General features: G+C 52.8%; 1 protein-coding gene across 5 annotated transcripts in view; it reads left to right on the top strand.

The window, feature by feature from the left end:
* The window catches only part of LOC127574550 (BTB/POZ domain-containing protein KCTD1), a 116,978-nt gene that overhangs the window by 29,728 nt on the left and 64,453 nt on the right, over window positions 1-22,797 (top strand). Inside the window, exons 1-2 of one of the 5 annotated variants that reach the window (XM_052023622.1) lie at window positions 18,532-19,253; window positions 20,735-21,575. The exons of 3 other annotated variants lie outside the window; for them this stretch is intronic. In XM_052023622.1, coding sequence (XP_051879582.1) covers window positions 18,679-19,253; window positions 20,735-21,575 — 1,416 coding nt within the window. In that variant the 5' untranslated portion in view covers window positions 18,532-18,678. Of the gene's footprint in view, window positions 1-18,469; window positions 19,254-20,734; window positions 21,576-22,797 lie in introns of those variants that run through there. One more of the 5 variants, XM_052023623.1, reaches the window with a different exon arrangement.

Genomic DNA, 22,797 nt, shown 5'->3' with positions numbered 1-22,797 from the left:
CTTTCCCGAGTCCCTCTGCACAACAGCTTGCTGCAATCTTTCACCCTTTAAATAATAAGCTGATCTTCTAGTTTTCCTTCCAAAGTGGATGACCAACATTGTACCCCATCTGCCAGACCCTTGCCCACTCACTTAACCTATCTCTATCTCTCTGCAGACTCTCCGCACCCTCTGCACAATTCGTTTTTCCACTCAATTTCGTGTCATCAGCAAACTTAGATACGCTACACTCTGTCCCCTCTTTCAAATCATTAATCACATATTCTGGGGCTGCCGTACTGTTAAGGGCTTAGATGAGGTGGATTTTGTTAAGTGTATTCAGGAAAGTTTCCTTAGACAATATACAGAGGCCCCTACTAGGGAGAGGGCAAAACTCGACCTACTGTTGGGTAATAGGGCAGGGCAAGTGACTGAGGTGACAGTGGGGGAGCACTTTGGGACCAGTGACCATAGTTCTATTAGTTTTAAACTAGTTATAGAGAGGGACAGAACTGGTCCACAGGTTCAAGTTCTAAATTGGGGCAAGGCGAATTTTGTCGATATGAGACAGGAGCTTGCAGAGGTTGATTGGAGTAGGTTGTTTGTGGGCAATGGACCACAGGCAAGTGGGAGGCTTTTAAAAGTGAGATAGCGAGAGCTCAAGGTCTGCATGTTCCTGTTAGAGCGAAGGGCAAGGCTGGTAGGAGCAGGGAACCCTGGATGATGAGGGATATTGAGGCCCTGGTCAGGAAAACGGAGGCATGGGTCAGGTACAGGCAGCTGGGATCAAGTGAATCCCTGGAAGAGTATAGGGGATGCAGGAGTGTACTCAAGGAGGAAATCAGGGGGGTAAAAAAGGGGAATGAGACAGCTTTTGCAGAGAAGATTAAGGAGAATTCCAAGAGATTTTATATTAAGGGAAAAAGAATAATTAGAGAGAGAGAATAGGGTTCCTCAAAGACCAAAGGGGACATCTTTGTGTGGAGCCGCAGGAGATGGGCAAGGTCCTTAATGAATATTTCTCCTCTGTTTTTACCGTGGAGAAAGACATGAAGACTTCGGAACTAGGAAAAGTAAATGAGGAGGTCTTGGCGATAGTCCGTATTACAGTAGAGGAGGTGCTGGGTGTTTTAAAAGGTCAGAAGGCAGACAAATCTCCAGGGCCTGACCAGGTATATCCAACAACACTGAGGGAGACTAGAGAAGAAATTGCGGGAGCCCTGGCTGAGACACTTGCATCATCGTTAGCCACGGGTGAGGTGCTCGTAGACTGGAGGGTAGCAAATGTTGTGCCTTTATTTAAGAAGGGCGGCAAAGAAAAAGTTGGGAACTACAGACCAGTAAGTCTAACATCTGTCGTAGGTAAGTTACTGGAGAGGATTCTGAGGGATAAGATATACATGCATCTGGAAAGACAGGTTGATTATGGATAGTCAGCACTGCACTTTCTCTGTAACTGTAACAGTTTATTCTGCATTCTGTTACTGTTTTCCCTTGTACTACCTCAATGTACTATGTAATGAATTGATCTGTATGGACGGCATGCAAGATAAGTTTTTCACTGTACCTCAGTACGTGTGACAGTAATAAACCAATTTACCAATTTCGAAGGTTATGGGCCAAACGCTGGCAAATGGGACTAGCTTGGATGGGACACCTTGGTTGGCATGGACTGGTTGGGCTGAAGGGCCTGCTTCCGTGCTGTATAATTCTATGAAATCTTTATAAGCTGATTCAGTGTCTGGGAGAATGGTTAATATCCCAAGAATTATAATTAATGGCAAAGGAACCATGGAGGAGAATTATTCCTCCCGCAGTGGTTTGTTAAAGAGTGGAGACATCCCCCGAAGAGTGAAAAGCAGATTCTAGAGGAACTTTCAAAAGGCAATTGAGGTTATTGGGACTGATTGATTGCTGTACTAAAAGTAGGCAGAGAGTTGTTGAGTCCAGTGTCCTGTGCTGTAATAATTATAGATTCCAAGCTTAACAGAGTGTAGAGAAAGGCAATGATTGATCAATGCCATTTGAGATTAAATGAGCAGATTATCCACATGGGAAGTACGAGATATCACTGTTATTATTGTTAGGGTTAGAAATTGGGAGTGTATTCAATGAAGAGGCCAATTTGCAGAGTTGTTGGTCACACCTACTTTAAGAAGACCACTATCATCCCGGTACCTCAGAAAAACAAGGTAACGTGCTTTAATGACGACCACCCGGTGGCTCTGACATCCACCATCATGAAGTGCTTTGAGAGGCTGGTCATGGTATGTATCAACTCCAGCCTCTAAAGACCATCTTGTGTCTACAGCCAAAACATGTCCACGGCAGACGCCATCTCCCTGGCCCTACACTCATCTCTGGAGTATCTGGACAGTAAAGACACCTACATTAGTCTATTGTTTATTGACTACAGCTCCGCCTTCAATACTATATTTCCAAGCAAACTCATCTCCAGACTCCGAGACTTGGGACTCAAAACCTCTCTTTGCAACTGGATACTTGACTTCCTGACCAACAGACCGCAATCAGTGAGGATAGGCAGCAATACCTCCAGCACGAGTATCCTCAACACCGGTGCCCCACAAGGCTGCATCCTCAGCCCTCTACTCTACTCCCTGTACACTCATGAATGTGTGGCCAGATTCTGCTCTAACTCCGTCCACAAGTTTGCAGATGACACCACTGTAGTGGGCCGAATCTCAGATGATGATGAGTCTGAGTACAGGAAAGAGATAGAGAGCTTAGTGACATGGTGTCATGACAACAACCTTTCCCTCAGTGTCGGCAGAACAAAAGAGCTGGTCATTGACTTCAGGAAGGGGGGGGGCCTGTGCACATGCACCTGTCTACATCAATGGTGCTGAGGTCGAGAGGGTTGAGAGCTTCAAGTTTCTAGGAGTGACCATTACCAATAGCCTGTCCTGGTCTAACCATGTAGATGCCATGGCCAAGAAAACTCACCAGTGCCTCTACTTCCTCAGGAGGCTAAAGAAATTTGGCATGTCCTGTTTGAGCCTCACCAATTTTTATCGATGCACCATAGAAAGCATCCTGTCTGGATGCATCACAGCTTGGTATGGCCCAAGACCACAAGAAACTGCAGAGTTGTGGATACAGCTCAGCACATCACAGAAACCAGCCTCCCCTCCGTGGACTCTGTCTACATCTTGCTGCCTTGATAAAGCAGCCAACATAATCAAAGACCCCACCCACCCCGGACATTCTCTCTTCTCCCCCTCCCATCAGGCAGAAGATACAAAAGCCTGAAAGCACGTACCACCAGGCTCAAGGACAGCTTCTATCCCGTTGTTATAAGAATATTGAATGGTCCCCTAGTATGATAAGATGGACTCTTGACCTCACAATCTACCTTGTTGTGGCCTTGCACCTTATTGTCTGCCTGCACTGCACTTTCTCTGTAATTGTAACACTTTATTCTGCAATCTGTTATTGCTTCTCCCTTGTACTACCTCAATGTACTGATGTGATGAATTGATCTGTATGGATGGCATGCAAAACAAAGACTTTTACTGTACCTCAGTACATGTGACAATAAACCATAGAACCATAGAACCATCATGTTGTGCCGTCCATCAAACCACCCTCACACTATCTAACCCTTTCCTCCCTTATATCCCTCTACCTCACATTCCTCCATGTGCCTATCCAACAAACTCTTGAACCTGTCCAATGTATCTGCCTCCACCACCACCCCAGGCAGCACATTCCATGCACCAACCACGCTCTGGGTGAAAAACCTCCCCCTGACATCTCCCCTGAACCTCCCACCCATAACCCATTTACCAATTAGGGCGCAAGAATAATTGGACAGCTGTTTCAAAACCCCACGATGGTCCAATTGGCAGCTGTGCAATGGTGTAAGAGACACATCAGAGAAATGTTTTAAAACACAAGGCATTAAGGCCTTCAGAGAGTAAAAGGTACTATGTTGTTTCTGTGGAGCAGCAAAACGGAGACACGAGATTTTGCAAATGCTGGAATCTGAAGCAACTCACACCAAATGCTGGAGGAACTCAGCAGATCAGGCAGCATCTATGGAGGGAAATTAAAACAGTCGATGTTTCAGGTTGAGATACTTCATCAGGACTCTAGTGATTGAGAGTCTTGACCCGAAATGTCAACTGTTTATTTCCCTCCATAGATGCTGCCTGACCTGCTGAGTTCCTCCAGCATTTTGTGTGTGTTGCTTACGTTTTTTGTAGCCAGAGAATAATTGTAATCTGGAACTCACTGTCTGTACAAGTGTGGAAACAGAGTCAATCAAGACCTTTGAAAGAGAATTAAGATATCTTTATTAGTCACATGTGGGTCAAAACAGTGAAATGCACCTATTTACGTTACTGGGAATGTTCTGGGGGCAGCCCGCAAGTGTCACCACGCTTCCGGTGCCAACATAGCGTGCCCACAACTTCCTAACCCGTACATCTTTGGAATGTGGGAGGAAACTGGAGCACCCGGAGGAATCCTATGCAGATACGGGGAGAACATACAAAATCCTTACAGACAGCGGTGGGAATTGAACCCGGGTCGCTGGCGCTGTAATAACATTACACTAACTGCTAAGCTACAAATGCTTATTGGAGAGAGAAAGTCAAAGCTGAGTTTATTGTCATATATATAGTGTTGCTATACTGAGGTAGTGATTAGGGTTCTCGAGCTATGGAGAAAGGGTAGGTCACGGGACTGATGTTTTTGGTACAGAATTGTTGGGTCCAGTATCCTGTGCTGTAACAATTCTATGATTGCAACTTGAACAAAGTTCAGGAGGGGATTCCAATGAGTGATCATATTTGGAATTAAACAAGACAGTCAATGATAGGCTATGGGTAAGCCTAGTAATTTCTAGGGTAGGGACATGTTCGGCACAGCTTTGTGGGACATAGATGGGATGCAGAGTTGGGCTGAGAAGTGGCAGATGCAGTTCAACCCAGATAAGTGTGAAGTGGTTCATTTTGGTAGGTCAAATATGTTGGCGGAATGTAGTATTAATGGTAGGACTCTTGGCAGTGTGGAGCATCAGAGGGATCTTGGGGTCCGAGTCCATAGGACGCTCAAAGTGGCTGCGCAGGTTGACTCTGTGGTTAAGAAGGCATATGGTGTATTGTCCTTCATCAATCGGGGAATTGAATTTAGGAGCCCTGAGGTATTGTTGCAGCTATATAGGACCCTGGGCAGACCCCACTTGGAGTACTGTGCTCAGTTCTGGTCACCTCACTACAGGAAAGATGTGGAAGCCATAGGAAGGGTGCAGAGGAGACTTACAAGGATGCTGCCTGGAATGCGGAGCATGCCTTATGAAAGCAGGTTGAGGGAACTCGGCCTTTTCTCCTTGGAGAGATGGAGGATGAGGGGGGACCTGATTGAGGTGTATAAGATGATGAGAGGTATTGATAGGGTAGATAGTCAGAGGCTTTTCCCCAGGGCTGAATTGGTGGCCACAAGAGGACACAGGTTTAAGATGCTGGGGACTAGATATAGAGGTGATGTCAGGGAGTTTTTTTACTCAGAGAGTGGTGAGTGTGTGTAATGGGCTGCCAGCAATGGTGGTGGAGGCGGATACGATAGGGTCTTTTAAGAGACTGTTGGATAGGTACATGGAGCTGAGTAAAATAGAGGGCTGTGGGTAAGCCTAGTAATTTCTAGGGTAGGAACATGTTCAGCACAGCTTTGTGGGCTGAAGGGCCTGAATTGTGCTGTAATTGTTCTATGTTCTATATAGGAAGAACAAGGTGCCGCTGTTGTTGCTGTTATTATTAGGTGAAGAAAGTTGTTCAGCATGAATTGCGTCAACTACCATCCTGTTGATTCACTTCACTGAGATGAGCATTGATTACATTACTGGGACAGGAGGCCAAAGGCCAGGATTAACAACCCGGTGATGCAAGTTCAAACCCCACCAGGGCAGAGAATTTAAATTCAATTAATGGAACTAGTCTTAAATATAGAAGTTAGTATCAATAATGGAGGCCATGAAACTGTTGGATTATCAGAAACCCCATCCGGTGTAATAATACCCTGCAGGGAAAGGAATTACCCACCCTGGTCGACAGGTAACTCCAGACCTACAACGTGGCTAGAGACACAAGAGACTGCAGATGCTGGAGTCTAGAGCAACAAGCAATCGAATGGAGGAACTTAGCAGGTTGAGCAGCATCCGTGGGGGCAGGGGAAGGAACTGTTGATGTTTTGGGTCAAAACCCTGCATCAGGACTGAGAGTGGAGAGGGGAGATGGCCGGTATAGAGGAAGGGGAGGGGTGAGACAGGAGTCTGAGGTGATTGGTGCACTGAGAAAGGGTGTAAGATGACGGGCTGGTAGGGGAGGGGAGCAGGGGTGGAGTTGGGAGACAGTGGCTGGTGGGAAATAAGCAGGAACACAAAGGGCTCCCAGTGCTGGACTCTGGTCAGTAAAGGAGGTGAGACTGGGAACCATTAGGGGAGAGGTGTATGGCAGGTGGGACCAGACCCTGATAGGGGAAGGGGAAGCCTGTGGGTGAACTGTGTGCGTAGTGGGTGCATGGAACCAGGAGAAGGAGGGGGACGAAGATGGGTGATGGGGGAAAGGGGACAAAAAATTGGGAGGATGTAAATAAGGGAGGAAAGGGGGGGGAAACAAAGGGTTACCTAAAATTGGAAAACTCAAGCTTCAAGCCATTGGGTTGTGGACTACCCTGGTGAAATATGAGGTGTTGTTCCTCTAGTTTGTGTTGGGCCTCACCCTGGCAGTGGAGGAGGCCAAGGACAGACCAGGTCAGTGTGGGAATGGGAAGGGGAGTTGAAATGGTCTACAACTGGGAGCTCAGGACGGCCATTGCGGACTGAGCTTAGGTGCTCCATGAAACGGTCGCCCAGTCCGCTCCCGGTCTCACCGACATAGAGGAGGCCACATCGGGAGCACCGAGTGCCACAGACGAGTTTGGAGGAGGTGCAGGTGAACCCCTGCTGTGCCTGGAAGGGCTGTTTAGGCGGTGGTGAGGGAGGGGGTGTAAGGACAAGTGTTACTCCTCCAGCGACTGCAGGGGCAAATGCCAGGGGTCAGGGAGGGGTGGGTGGGGAGGGTTGAGCGGACCAGGGAGCCACATAAGGAGAGGTCCCTGCGGAAGGCAGAAAGGGGTAGGGAGGAGATGTGGCCAGTGGTGGGATCCCGTTGCAGCTGATGGAAACAACAAAGGATGATATGCCTGGTGCGGAGGCTCGTAGGGGGAAAGGTGACATCGAGGGCAACTCTGTCTCTGCTCTGTCTGGCTGTGACTGGCTTTGGCTGGCAAGTGACTTACTGTAGTTGTACCAAACTGCTACAAACAGCTTAAGGAGGTGGGTCACCAGCAACTCCTTGGGAAAATCAGGGCGGGGCAATACACATAGGATATCTAGTGAACAAATTTAAAAATAGCACCTTATTAATTTGGGACAGAGATCTTGCAAAGTGCTGGCTCAGTTGCCTCGGAGGGATTAATGAAGTACATGTGTGGAAGACACAGATAGCTGGTTGAGAGCTGGTTACATTTCAATTATTGTAACTATTCTGCACAGTGTGAGTTGCTCCATCAAAGCAAGATGCTTCTACTTATCGACGTGATTGGCTGCCATGAGCCTCAGCTGTATCTACAGTGGATACTATGATTTCCATGTTTCTTTTGTTACAATACCGGAGATCCAATATTAAGGCAGAATCTGATTTATTTTCACTGACTTAGATACATAGAACACTACAGCACAGTACAGGCCCTTTGGCCCACAATGTTGTGCTGACATTTTATCCTGCTCTAACATCTAACCCTTCCCTCCCACATAGTCCTCCTTTTCTCTATGATTCATGTGTCTATCTAAGATCATCTTAAATGTCCCTAGTGTATCTGCCCCCACAACCTCTGCAGGCAGTGCGTTCCACGTACCCACCGCTCTCTGTGTAAAAAAACTTACCCCTGACATCCCCCTTATACCTTCCTCCAATCACATTAAAATTATGTCCCCTCGTGTTAGCCACTGTCGCCCTGGGAAAAAGTCTCTGACTGTCCACTTGATCTATGCCTCTCATCATCTTGTAAAGTTGTTGTTTTGTTATAAAGTTTGTTGTTTTGTGGCAGCAGTACAGTGCAAAGACATAAAATTACTATAAACTTCAAAAAATAAATAAATAGTGCCCAAAAGAAATGAATAACGAGGTAATGTTCATGGACCATTTGAAATCTGATGGCGGAGGGGAAGACGTTGTTTCTTAATCATTGATATTTATTAGTCACATGTACATCGAAACACACAGTGAAATGTGTCCTTTCGCGTTACTGAGAATGTGCTGGGGGCAGCCCACAAGTGTTGCCACGCTTCCGGCACCAACATAGCATGTCCACAACTTCCTAACCAGTACGACTTTAGAATGTGGGAGGAAACCGAAGCATCCGGAGGAAACTCACGCAGACACGGGGAGAACATACAAACTCCTTACAGACAGTGGCCAGAATTGAACCTGGGTCTTCAGGTTCCTGTACCTCCTCCCCGATGGTGGTAATGAGAAGAGGGCATGTCCCGGGTGATGAGGGTCCTTAGTGATGGTTGGAGTTATAAAAGTTAGGCATGGAGAAACGTAGAGCAAGATCATGGATGTTGCTGGTACCGGGAGCCTTGTACTACGGATGTGGCAACATGGCTTAAGAATCCCAAGATAACAGCTGGGGAAGTTAAATCCAAGTTATTAAATAAATTTTAAAATGCTGACCCTGAAAAACTGCATGTTTTGTTATTTAATAAAGAAACATCTGTTCTCCATGAAGGAAATATGAACAATCAAATTAGAAGCAGAATTCTTGAGCCGGTTCCACCATTTAATAAGGTTGTAGCTGTTCTGATCGTAACCTCCTCTCTACATTCCATCCCAGTAACCTTTCATTCTTATCAAGGATCCATTTAACCCTGCCTTAGAACATAGAACAGTACAACACTGGACAGGCCATTCGGCCCACCATGCTGTGCCGATCTTGATGCCAATTTATACTAAATGTCCTCCTCCTGTGCATCATCCACATCCCTCCATATTCATGGGTTGATCTAAAAGCCTCTTAAACTAACCTCTTCTGTACCCTCTCCACATCGTTCCTAATAATGGGGCAACCAGTACTACCCCTGGTAACCCATTCCAGGCACTTACCACTCTCTGTGTAAAAAAACTTGACACTCACATCCCCTTTAAACATCCCCCCCTCTAACTGTAAAAGCATGTCCTCTGGTGTTTGACATTTCTACCTTGGGGAAAAGATTCTGAAGGTCTACCCTGTCTATGTCTCTCATGACTTTAAAAGCCTCCATCAGGTCTCCCCTCAGCCTCTGATGCTCTAGGGAGAGCAACCCAAGTTTGTGCAACCTCTCCTTGTAGCTCATACCCTCTAATCCAGGCAGCATCCTGGTGAACCTCTTCTGTACCCTCTCCACATTGTTCCTTATAATGAGGCAACCAGAATTGCACACAATACTCCATGCAGTCTGACTAAAGTTTTATACAGCTGCAGCATGGCTTCCTTACTCTTACACTCAACACCCCCACCAATGAAGGCAAGCGTTCCATATGCCTTCTTTACCACCTTATCCACTTGAGTAGCCACTTTCAGTGAACTATGGACCTGAACCCAAAATCCTTCTGTACCCCAATGCCATTAAGGGGCCTACCATTAACTGTATACTTTCTCCTTTCATTTGACCTCCCAAACTGCAACACCTCACACTTAAAAAATACTCAAAGCCTTAAAAAATATTCAAAGACCGCGTGCACCAGGCTTTGAGGTAGGGCAGCACAGTGGTACAGCTGGTGAAGCCACTGCCCGGCTGCTCGAATTACCCAGGTTCAATCCTGACCTCAGGCGCTGTCTGCGTGTGGGGTTCGCACGTTCTCCCTGTGACCCCATAGGTTCCTCCCCCACCCCCCGCTCAGGTGCTCCGGTTTCCTCCCACATCCCAAAGACGTGCAGGTTGGTGGGTTAATTGGCCGCTCTGAATTGCTCCTAGTGTGTGGGTGAGGGGTAGAATCTGGGGGGAGGGAGTTGATGAGAATGTGGGGAGGATTAAAAAATGGGGTGAGTGTACGATTGGTGGCTGATGGATGGCACAGACCTGGTGGGCCAAAGGGTTGCTGCATCTCTTTACGATTCCCTCCCTAACAGAATTCTAAAGACTTGTGACCCTCTGAGAGGAAAAGAAATCACCTCTTCACCATCTTACATGGGTAACCTTCTATTTGTAAGCAGTAGACCTCACAAGAGGAATCATGGTCTCCACATCCACCCTGTCGAGACCTCCCTGCACTTTGTTTAGCTCAAGTGCCCTCTCAAGAGCCTGTTCCCTGTGCTTTTAGCCAGTCTGGTTCTGAGGGTCATTAGGAAAGGGCAATCAATGCCTGAGGTTCTTGTTCCGTGAATCAATAAATGTGGTCACCGAGGAATTTATAAAGAACTCAAAGGAAACACCTTTACTCTGGGAGGGTTGAGAACCAATAGGGTACATGGATAGGAAGGGTTCGACCTATATCCTTCTGATATGGGCCAAACATGAGCAAATGTGGGCGGCACAGTAGTGTAGTGGTTAGCATAATGCTATTACAGCGCCAGTGACCTGGGTTCAATTCTGGCTACTGTCCGGAAGGAGTTTGTACGTTCTCCCCATGTCTGCATGGGTTTCCTCCGGGTGCTCTGGTTTCCTCCCATTTTCCAACGACATGCGGGTTAGGAAGTTGTGGACATGCTAAATTGGCACCAGAAGCATGGCGACACTTCAGGCTGCCCCCAGAACACTACACAAAAGATGCAGTTCACTATGTGTTTTGATGTACATGTGACCAATAAAGATATCGTAGCGGTTGCTACCGCAGAATGAACACAAGACACTAGTCGTAGAGTTTCAGAACAGAACTGGTTTCTTTACCCGCCTTGCGTGGGCCTTTTAAGAGAGCCTGTTCCCGCCCACTCAAAACGGCAATGACATATACACCACGTCATCAAACCTTTCCCGCACGCGGGTTCTCCCTGTCGCTCGGGGAAGACGAAGGCCCACCGCCATCTTGGGCCTCGCCGCTTCAACGACGCACGACCCGACCACCGAGCCGGTTCGCTTGCTCGGATGGTGAGTCGCTACACAACCTCCCCCCCCCCAGAACCGGCAATACGGTCCCCAAGGTCCGTTGGCTGTGTTAGCCGCTGCTTAGGAGGTTGGCCTCTGCGTCGCAGTGCTGGAACCTCGACTGGTTGTTGTAGATCTAAATGGGCCGGTTTGAGGCGGTCCGTCGAGAAGACCTGCTCCTTGCCCCCAATGTCCAAAATAAAGGTGGACCCATTATTCCTGATGACTCGGAACGGCCCCTCATATGGTCGTTGCAACGGTGCCCGAGGCGTGCCCCTGCGAACGAAAACAAACCTACAGTCTCATAGTTCTTTGGGCTTACAGGACGGGGCTTGACCGTGCATGGAAGTGGCTGGACCCAATGACCTGTTTCTGCCCAGGACATTCAATGTAATACCTTAAGCCACTTCTACTGCTGTGATTTATACATCCACACATTTTGTAATACTATGATGTGAAAAGCCAATAAGCATGATTATTGAGGGAAATATTTTAGCAGATTGCTCACTTATCAGACATATCTTGGGTTTTGGTATGTGTCTGTGGTTGCAATGTGTGAAACACGTGGCCCCGTTACATAACTACCTCTCTACTATATAACCGGTTTTGTATTAATGCAAGGGACAGGAATGAGAGGAAACACAGGGAAAACCAGCAGCTTATTACACCTTAACCAACCTTCCCTTTCCAAACTTAATTCAACCTTACAACTTATTCATTGTCAATTGTGATAACACATTGTAAACATGATACTTTCGTTATATTACATTCCTGTGGTCAATGAACACCCAAATCCCAATTGCTACATATACATGATTCATTGTTGCTATATCATATCCTTGGTTTCCATTGCTGTATTGAGAACCCACAGTTACTTTTGTTGCTATATTGTATCATTGGTGTGCTGTTACACATTTTTACATTGCTATTATATACCTTTGTTTTCTGTTGTTATATGAAGCGCTCTGTAATGCTTTACTATGCTCAGGATGCTATATAAATGCAAGTTGGTGTAATGAATTGAAACAGGGGTTCCGAACTACTGTTACCATTAACTTCCGACTCAGTGTTGGTCTGTATCTGTATTGTCGGTTCCAGCTGTTTGATGTTAGGAACCTAGTTCTGCTGGTACATCAATCAACAAAACTGCAGATGGTGGAAATCTGAAACAAAAACAGAAAATGTTAGAAATACTGAGCAGGTCAGGCAGCGTCCGTGGAGAGAGAAGAAAAAACAGTGAACATTTCAGGTCAAAGGTGCACCGGTGAAAAAGAAACATTAACTTTGGCTCTTCCTCCACAGATGCTACCTGACCTGCGGAGTATATCCAGCACTTTCTGCTTTTACTGCCAGGACAGTGTTTCCCTGATGTTGTTCACCAGGTTTTCAGTTGCAAAGACAACAAACATCTCTTTAACTCTGGAAGCATCAATGTACGCTGGTATTGCATACTGTTAGGTGGCATATCACTGGGTAGGAACAAGACCACGGATCAATCACAGAACCATCCTGTCCAGCAGGTTATTTGCAACATGGTGCCTCAAGGCTTACCTCAAGGGGCCTCAGAAACCAAGCCCACTCCCCCCCCCCCCACCCCCCGAACTGTTTCCCAATCAGTTTCTCATTTCGTGCTTCTGGTACAGGCACAGTTGCCTCACCAGAGATCCAGGTTCAATCCCGACCTTGGACGCTGTCAGCGTGGAGTTTGCACATTGTCTGTGACCACATGGAGGGGGGGGGGGGAACGGGGTGCGAGGGGAGGAGAAGGGCGGGTGGGCTGCGGTCGAGGGGAGGGGCAGGTTGTACGGAGGAGGGAGGGTGGGATTTGATGGAAGTGGCAGGGAGGGAGGGGATGAGGCAAGGAAGGAGGTGCAAGGTTGGGATTGAGGGAAGGGCAGGGTCAAGGGATGGACTGCAGGGAGGGAGGGTGGAATCAGGCAGGATACAGAGAATGGGGGGCAGATAGGATGGGATTGAAGGAGTGGGTAGGAGAAGGGTGTGTGGGATTACGGGGAAGGGGCTGGATGGAGGGCAAGAACAGAACTGAGGGAGAGGGGGAAGGGGTGAGTGGGTGAGGCGAGTGGAAGGGACAGGATTGAGGGGAGGGGCAGACGTGAAGGGGGCAGGAACAAGGGGAGGCGTGGGAGGGAGGGAGGGATGGCGAGGTCAAAGGGAGGGGAGCGAGGGAGGGAATGGGGCAAGAAAAGGGGTGTGAGGATGAGATCGAGGGAAGGGCAGGGTTGAGGGATGGACTGGGGGTGAGGGAGGTCGGGATCAAGAGGAGGGGCAGGTGGGAAAGGGTGGATTGAAGGGGGGAGGGGGGGGGGGCAACATGGTTGCCGCAACCATAGATGCAGGAAGGAACAGCAGGCAGTGAGGCACCAAGACAGCAGGTCACCCATTTCTTGAAGACACAAGGGGATTGAGTGATGGATTGAGCCACCTCATGGAGAATCTGGAGGGAAGGAGGGGAGAGGAGAGGGGAGGGGAGAGGGGAGAGGGGGAGAGGGGAGAGGGGAGAGGGGAGAGGGGAGAGGGGAGAGGGGAGGGGGGAGAGGGGAGGGGGGGAGGAGGGGAGGGGGGAGGAGGGGAGAGGGGGAGGGGAGAGGGGGAAGGGGAGAGGGGAGGGGAGGGGGGAGGGGAGGGGGGGGGGAGGGGAGGGGGGGAGGGGAGGGGGGGGAGAGGGGAGGGGGAGGGGGGGGAGGGGAGGGGGGGAGGGGAGGGGGGGAGGGGAGGGGAGGGAGGGGGAGGGAGGGGGAGGGAGGGGAGGAGAGAGGAGGGAGGGGAGGGGAGGGGAGGGGGAGGGGGGTGTGAGAGTGTAAGAGTGAGTAGGGAAGAAGGGAGGTGGGAGAATGGAGGTAAGGGGAAAGGGGGCTTTGAGGAGTCAGGGTGAGGGGTGGAGGGGTCAGGGTGGGGGGTGGAGGGGTGGGAAGGGTCTTTGAAGGGAGGGAGAGGGTGTGGGGTGAGAAGGGTTGGACGAGGTAAAGGGAAGAAGATGGAGGGCTGATAGGAAAGGGAGGAGGAACATACAATGGGGGACGTTTGAGGGGGCAGAGTTGGGGGAAGGACAAAGGGGGTAGAGGAAAGGGGGTAGAGGAAAGGGGGTAGAAAGGGGGTAGAGGAAAGGGGGTATCAGGGAACAGGGATGGTGTTGGGGAAGGAGATGGTGACAGGAAGAAGTGTGAAAAGTTGGGAGAGAAGTTTGAGGGGGAGAGGGCTTTGGAGGGACAGTGTTGGAGAGCGGGGGTGAGGAGATGGGTGCTACAGAGTGACCTAGCTTCAAAGGGTGGTCCCAGTGAACAGAGGTATGGAGTGAAAGGTGAAGTACTGGGTGAGGGGAAACAGGGGTGTGAAGAAGCTGGTTCTGGGGAGGAGGGATTCTGGATGGGAGTGTGGATGGTATTGTGGGGAAGGGGATTGAGAGGAGATGGTGGGAACAGTGATGGGGAGAGAAGGCTGGAGAAGACAAACCACCCCCCCCCCCCACACACACGCTCCCCCAATCATCCCTCTATCACCCACGTTCACCACTTTCCCACTCCCTTTTGCCAACTCCCTCCCCACCTTCCCCACATGTTCCGCCCCGGGCACATTTGCCCACCCTCCAACACACCTCCTCAACTCAGCCCTTCCCCTCTCTCCCCTTCACCCGCTTCCTTCTGGCCACTTAATCCATTCCTCCCTCATCCCTCTCTCCTCCATGTCACCCTCCTTCATCACACCCCTCTTCCCTCTACCTCCCACTCAGCCAACCTCCTCTCCCTCCTCCCTCTTTTCTCCCCTTCCCCCATATCCTGCCCCCCTCCAGGTATCCCTCCCTGAACTTACTACCTTCCATGCAGAGGCAGGTACAAGTGCAATGTATTAAGGACACATGGGCATGGGCAGGAAAGGTTTGGAGGGATATGGCCCCAATGCAGTGAAATGGGACTAGGTCAGGAAGGCAACTTGGTCAGCATGGACGAGTTGGGCCGAAGGGCCTGTTCCTATGCTGTATAACTCTACAACCTCCTTCTCCTTGGAGCATACAGATGGGAAGCATCCGTTCAGGACCTCACCCACATGGGGGAGAAGGGGGTAGCGGGGAGGGAGAGGGGGGTAGTGGGGAGGGAGACGGGGGGGAGGGTGGGGCTGGGATGGAGAGATGGGGGGTGGGGGGGTGGGGGGGGCAGGGAGGAGAGGGACCCTCATCCTCCCCTCCATCCTCCTCTATCCCCTCCCCTCCTCCCACTCCATCGCCCCGCTCCTCCTCCCCTTCCCCCCGACCCCACCCTCCCCATCTCATCCCCCCTCCTTCTCCTCCCCCCTCCCCGTCTCCTTCCCGTCCTCCCTCCTCCCACAACTCTCCCTCCCCTCCTCGCTCCCCTCCCCCTCCGCCCATCTCTTCCCCCTCACCCCCCCTTCTCCCCTCCTCTCCCCCTCCCCTCTCCCCTTCCCTCCCCTCTCCCCCTCCCTCCCCTCTCCCCCCTCCCTCCCCTCTCCCTCCTCCCCCCTCCCCTCCCCCCCTTCTCCCCCTCCCCTCCCTCCCTCCCTCTTCTCCCCCCTCCCCTCCCTCCCTCTTCTCCCCCTCCCCTCCCTCCCCCCCTTTCTCCCCCCTCCCCTCCTCCCCCTTCCCCCCCTTCCTCCCCCTTCCCCCCCCTTCCCCCCTTTTCCCCCCTCCCCTCCCCCTCCCTCCCCTCTCCCTCCTCCCCCTCCCTCCCCTCTTCCCCCTCCCTCCCCCTTCTCCCCCCTCCCTCCTCCCTCCCCCTTCCCTCCCCCTTCTCCCCCCTCCCTCCCCTCTCGTCTCCCCCTCCCTCCCCTCCTCCCCCCTCCTCTCCCTCCTCCCCCCTCCCTCTTCTCCTCCTCCCCCCTCCCTCTTCTCCCTCCCCCTTCTCCCTCCTCCTCCCTTCCTCCCCCTTCTCCCCCCTCCCCCTTCTCCCCCCTCCCCCTTCTCCTCCCTTCCTCCCCCTTCTCCCCCCTCCCCCTTCTCCCCCCTGCCCTCCCTCCCCCTTCTCCCCCTCCCTCCTCTCCCTCCTCCCCCCTCCCTCCTCCCCCCTCTCCCCCTCCCTCCTCCCCCCTCTCCCCCTCCCTCCCCTCCTCCTCCCCCCTCTCCCCCTCCCTCCTCCCCCTCCCCAACCCCCTCCCTCCCCCCTCCTCCCCCACCCCCTCCCTCCCCCTCCTCCCCCCACCCCCTCCCTCCCCCTCCTCCCCCTCCCTCCCCCTCCTCCCCCACCCCCTCCCTCCCCCCTCCTCCCCCCACCCCCTCCCTCCTCCTCCCCACCCCCTCCCTCCCCCCTCCTCCCCACCCCTCCCTCCCCCACTCCCTCCCTCCCCTCCCCCCTCCTCCCCACCCCTCCCTCCCCCACTCCTCTCCCCCTCCTCCCCCTCCCTCCTCCTCCCCCCCACCCCTCCTCCCCCCACTCCCCCCTCCCCCTACTCCCCCCACACCCCCCTCCCCCTCCCTCTCTCTCCCCCCCTCCTCCTCTCTCCCCCCTCCCCCTCCCTCCTCTCTCCCCCCTCCCCCTCCCTCCTCTCTCCCCCCTCCCTCCCTCACCCCCTCCCCCTCCCTCCTCTCTCCCCCCTCCCCCTCCCTCCTCTCTCCCCCCTCCCTCCCACACCCCCTCCCCCTCCCTCCTCTCTCCCCCTCCCTCCCACACCCCCCTCCCCCTCCCTCCTCTCTCCCCCCTCCCTCCCACACCCTCCTCTCTCCCCCCTCCCTCCCACACCCTCCTCTCTCCCCCTCCCTCCCACACCCCCTCCCCCCTCCCCCCTCTCCCCCTCCCTCCCACACCCCCTCCCCCCTCCCCCCCCTCCCCCTCCCTCCTCCCCCTCTCTCCCTCCCTCCTCCCCCTCCCCACTCTCCCCCCTCCTCCCCCTCTCTCCCCCTCCCCACTCTCTCCCCCCCTCCTCCCCCCTCTCTCCCCCCCTCCTCCCCCCTCTCTCCCCCCTCCCCCTCTCTCCCTCCTCCCCCCTCCCTCCCCCCCTCCTCCCCTCCTCCCCTCCCTCCTCCCCCTCCCCCCCACCTCCCCCTCCCCCTCCCCTCCCCCCTCCCCCCCCTCCCCCCCTCCCCTCCCCTCTCTCCCCCTCCCCTCTCTCTCCCCTCCCCTCTCTGTCCCCTCCCCACTCCTCCCCCTCCCCCTCTCTCTCCCCCTGCCCCCTCCCTCCCCCTCTCTCTCCCCCTCCCCCTCCCTCCCCCTCTCTCTCCCCCTCCCTCCCCCTCCCTCCCCCTCTCTCTCCCCCTCCCTCCCCCTCCCCCCTCCCTCCCCTCCCCCTCCCTCCTCCTCTCTCTCCCCCTACCCCCCTCCCTCCCCCTCCCCCTCCCTCCTCCCGCTCTCCCCCCTCCCTCCTCCCCCCTCCCCCTCCCTCCTCCCCCTCCCTCCTCCCCCCTCCCCCTCCCCCCTCTCCCCCCTGCCCCTCCCTCCTCCCCTCCCCCCTCTCCCCCTCCCCCCTCTCCCCCCTCCCTCTCCCCCCTCCCCCTCCCTCCTCCCCCTCCCCCCTCCTCCCCCTCCCCCTCCCCTCTCTCTCCCCTCCCCTCTCTGTCCCCTCCCCACTCCTCCCCCTCCCCCTCTCTCTCCCCCTGCCCCCTCCCTCCCCCTCCCTCTCCCTCCCCCTCCCTCCCCTCCCCCTCCCTCCTCCTCTCTCTCCCCCTCCCTCCTCCCCCCCTCCCCCTCCCTCTCCCTCCTCCCCCCCTCCCCCTCCCCCTCTCCCCCCTCCCTCCTCCCCCCTCTCCCCCCTCCCCCTCCCCCCTCCCCCCTCTCCCCCCCTCCCTCCTCCCCCCTCTCCCCCCTCCCTCCTCCCCCCTCCCCCTCCCCCTCCCCTCTCTCCCCCTCCCCCTCCCCTCTCTCTCCCCTCCTCCTCTCCCCTCCCCTCCTCCTCCCTCCCCTCCCCTCCTCCTCCCTCCCTACCCTCCCCTCTCCTCCCCTACCCTCCCCTCTCCTCCCCTCCCCTCCTCTCCCCTACCCTCCTCCTCCTCTCCCCTACCCTTTCTGTCCCCTCCTCCCACTCCTCCCCCTCCCCCTCCTCCCCCTCCCCACTCCTCCCCCTCCTCCCCCTCCCCACTCCTCCCCCTCCCCCTCCCCACTCCTCCCCCTCCCCACTCCTCCCCCTCCCCACTCCCCACTCCTCCCCCTCCCCCTCCCCCTCCCCACTCCTCTCCCTCCCCACTCCTCCCCCTCCCCCTCCCCACTCCTCCCCCTCCCCCTCCCCACTCCTCCCCCTCCCCACTCCTCCCCCTCCCCCTCCCCACTCCTCTCCCTCCCCACTCCTCCCCCTCCCCCTCCCCACTCCTCCCCCTCCCCACTCCTCCCCCTCCCCGCTCACACAGGAAGCGGGCTGCGGATCCCGTCTACCGGATCGCGGGGGCGGGGAGCGGAGTCACCGCGGTCCCGGGGCGGGGCGGAGCGGAGCGTTCGCGGGTGGGGGGGACCGCGCGCCCGGAGACCCCGGTGGGGAAGGGTCTCTCCCTCCCTCCCTCTCTGCCGGAGGAGGAGGAGGAGGAGGAGGAGGGAGTGTTTGCGGTGCGGGTGCGGGAGCGGGAGCCCGGACCCAATGCAGCGCATGCGTCCGCACCGCTCCGGCCCCGCACCAGCCGCAACATGGCGAGAGTGCCCGGCAGCGGCGAGCGGGCGGCCGCGGCGGGCGCCGAGCCCGGAACGGGCGCAGGCAGCGCCCGCCGCTCCTTCCGCCGCCGTCAGGAGCGCGAAGAAGCCGCCGCCGCCGCCTCTGCGCCCGAAATTGCTCCGGGGGCCGCCTCTGCGCCCGAATTTGCGGCGGCCGCTGCCGCCTCTGCGCCCGAATTTGCGGCTCCCGGGCGCCTGAGCCAGAACACCCGGCTGGCCACCCGCTACGCCGTCAAGATCTTCCGCGACTACCTGAGCGAGAGGGAGCAGCCGCCCGACTTCGAGAGGCTGGGCAAGGAGGAGCTGTGCCGGGCTCTGCGCTCCTTTTACGCCGAGGCCAGGTCGAAGAGCGGGCAGGTGTACAGCAAGTCCTCCCTCATCAGCATCCGCAGCTCCCTCAACCGCTACCTGAACGAGCCCCCGTACAGCCGCACCCTGGATCTGACCAAGGACCCCGAGCTCCGCAGCGCCAACCTCACCCTGGCCGCCGTCATCAGGAAACTCGAGGAGCAGGGAGCCGGTCCCGTCATCCAGAAGCAAGCGATCACCAGGTAGAATAGGGCACGACCCTCTCCTTCCCCTCCCCACCCCACCCCACCTCCTCTTCGCTCCCCAGCCCCATTTCCCGGGGACCTTCTCACATCCACACCCCCCCTCCACCATGCCCTGCAACGGATTCCTTTGCAGAATTATTTTGGTGGGTGCATTGCCACTTGCTCCGCTGCAGAACGCAGTCCGCAGGCTGGTAACTCAAACGGGTTGAGACGCCCCTGTTTTATTTTAATTGCACACACACACACACACAGTCATTGCTAACTTCGCCGGCGTGCAGTACCTGTCCAACTTTTAACCCCCTCCAGCTCAAGTTTAAGTTCATTGCCATAGGGTTTATTACCATACACGCCCAGGGTGTATAAATGCCATGAACATTAGTTTTTGTTTGCAGCAGTACATTACAAACACAAGTTAACGTAAACTTAAATTAACATGAGACGCTAATGTTGGGCTGGGGGGGAAATCGCATGGATTCTGTGCCGGGAGTTGACCCTTCAGCGAGCAAGACGTGACGCTCCTCTCTTCTCGTACATTTTTTTTGCTCTTTTTTTTCCCCCCCTGTGTGTTCTTGACGAGAGCCGTTTGATTAGTTATGCGACGCACATGTGGTCCCCAAAATCTGTGCGGTTCACATTGAGGAAGGTCGGTTTCTATTTGGGCTGGCTTTTCACGGTAGACTGGGAAGCCCTGAACTAGGTTGTCTGCCAGCAAGTGAAAGCGGAACCGAGAAATCATCAATACCTGGATTTTAAATATTTACTGTATATCTTGTAATCTCGGACCTCCAAACATTTTTTTAGTGTTACCAATGACTTTTAAGACCCTCCTTGCCCAGAATTGCGTCTGGGATGTGGAGGATCGTTTGTGGGCGTAATGTACTTGGAAGTTAATCTTGGCATAGTTTGAACATAACATTAATCATGGAAACTATTGGGGTGATGTGTACCTCTTTGTGGTTTACAATAGTTGCTTAAAATTGGGTCATTATTATGTTTAATAAATATACCTGTGAAATACGACTTGGCAAGGTTAACTTTTTCTCGATTATCAATCTGGGGCAAGGAATGTAGTGCCATGATTTTAGAGCATTAATGCCTTTTTAACCACTAGCATCTGGCGAAATGGTTCTGCTCCATAACTGTAATATTTAGCAATGGATATCGGTCAAAAGTGGCCATTTCAAGTGCTGTATAGAGAGAACTATCGTAGTTGCCCACTTCTAGTTATAAATGAGGGAATAGCTTTCACAGAAGACAGCGGAGCAGTTTACAATGCTGTGTGTAAAGCATTTTAATGTTTTCTTGGTATATGCATACTTCCTGGACCTTGCTAGGAAAATGAGACAATGCAGCCAGTTATTGAATTATGCCTAGTCATTATGGTTTTATAAAAAAAAACAAAATCGTACTCTTTTTCCCAAAAAAATTACTGTATCATGTCATCAAGACAAATCATATCGTGACATCCCTATCACCAGGTCCGATCTGAGGAAGCTCTACACCTCCAGCAGCTTCGATACGAACATGCCCTTTGGATTGCTCAATAAGGTCTGGTTCGAGATCTGCATGTACTTCTGCACAAGGGGTCGGGAGAACCAGAGGGAACTGGAGGAGGACTCCTTTGGCCTGGCCACAGATGAGGATGGCAGAAGATTTGTCTTTTATAAAGCCTGTGGACCTTATCATAAATCTCGCTCGGTAACTTGGAGCAAGAAGAGAATGTACGAAACCGGCACAGAGTTCTGCCCTTATGCCAGTTTTGTTAAGTATATTTCAAAACGTAACCCTCTCTGTAAGGCTTTCTTTCAAAGACCTAGGGATCATTGCAATGAAAGTGATGTGACCTGGTATGAAAACAAAGCCATTGGAAAAAATCTGTTGGGTACTCGGATGCAGATGCTGTCCAAAGCTGCCAAACTCTCAAAGACTTACACTAATCATTGTATAGGAGCGATGTCTGTAGCCACACTGAGCAGCATAGCAGGTATCAGCAACAGGCTGGTGCCTCGCACATCTCCCCAAAACACTAATGATTCCCATCAACATCTCCAGCAACCTTGCCCATGCGCCGTCCGAAACCATGGTGGAGAGGTTGTAGGGGTGAAAGTGGAGCAGAATATGACTCTCACTCTTTATCAACCTCTGCCATCACGTGACACCAGCTCTCCACCTTCACCAAAACGAATATGCGTCCGGTCCTCTGATCCCATAGATTCCCAGAACGTGATTCCAGATGGCAACAGCTCACAGGAATCCCTGCTTCAGGAATCCAGTGACCTCCTTGGGACCAATGCATCAATAATCATATCGACTGTCCAGGTATGCTTGACAATCATGGCTTTAACAGGTCAGCTGATTTTTATGAAGCCAGCTTTATGATTTAAACAAAAGCTGTGATGTCTTGATTGTTACCAAAGTAATTTAGAAGATGGACAAATATATTCATTGTAGGGCAATCATTTGTTTAAAGTTATGTTTAAATTTTAAATTATTATCCTTCCTTCCTCTTACAACTTTTAGTTTAATTTTGGGGGAGATGTTTTGCTGGAAAAACTTTGGCAAAAAGTCTGAGAATATTGGCAAAGAAGGTACTTTGCATCTCGTATTATAACCTGGGCAAACTCATTGTGGCTTAAATTTGGGTTAGGTTTTGTTTTTGCCTTGTGCGTGTAGGTTCACCCAAGAAGCATGAACTATTTAGTTTTGGAAAGTGGAGTTGAAGGAATGGACCCATTAAACCTGACCCACCCTTCAATTCACTCGTTCCTGATTTGTATTTCCATTCATGTTTACATCCATAATCTCTGCATTATCCAATTGAAAATTTCAAATTAATTTATTTTATTTTCCCTCAGAGTCCACTATCTTTTGAGCTTGGGAGTTGTGATAGGTTTCCACTGCCTTTCTGGGGCAAGAGTACTTTCTGCTTTCATGACTTGTGAGGGGGAAAGTGTTTATTTGTTTGAATTTAAAATACTGTCGCCTGTCTAATTTTAAATAGAAGTCTTTCAGGGTTTTAAATGTATATGTAATAAAGTTGTTCCTTGGTAGGTAGAGGGAAAATAGTGTTTGCCTGATTATCAGAAGGACTTGGGGGCACGACGAGTGGCATAGACAGGGTGAAAGCACGTCGTCTTTTACCCAGGGAGGGGATGCTAAGAACAAGAAGTTTAGGATCAGAGGCGAGAGATTTAAAAGGGACATCAGGGGCAGCTTTGTCACGCAAAGTGTGGTGCGTATTTGGAATGAGCTGCCAGAAATAGTGGTTGAGATGGACACATTGGCAATATTTAAAAGATACCTTTATTATGCACATGTACATCGACACACGCAGTGAAATGCGTCTTTTGCGTAGAGTGTTCTGGGGGCAGCCCACAAGTGTCGCCACGCTTCTGGCGCCAACATAGCATGCCCACAACTTCCTAACCCGTACGTCTTTGGAATGTGGGAGGAAACCCACGTGGACACGGGGAGAACGTACAAGCTCCTTACAGACAGCGGCCGGAATTGAACCTGGATCTCTGGTGCTGTAATAGCGTTA

The sequence above is a fragment of the Pristis pectinata genome, chromosome 9 (assembly GCF_009764475.1).
Source record: "Pristis pectinata isolate sPriPec2 chromosome 9, sPriPec2.1.pri, whole genome shotgun sequence".
Taxonomy (NCBI): domain Eukaryota; kingdom Metazoa; phylum Chordata; class Chondrichthyes; order Rhinopristiformes; family Pristidae; genus Pristis; species Pristis pectinata.
Note: the sequence above shows the minus strand (reverse complement) of the source record. Positions and strands in the feature narration are given on the sequence as shown.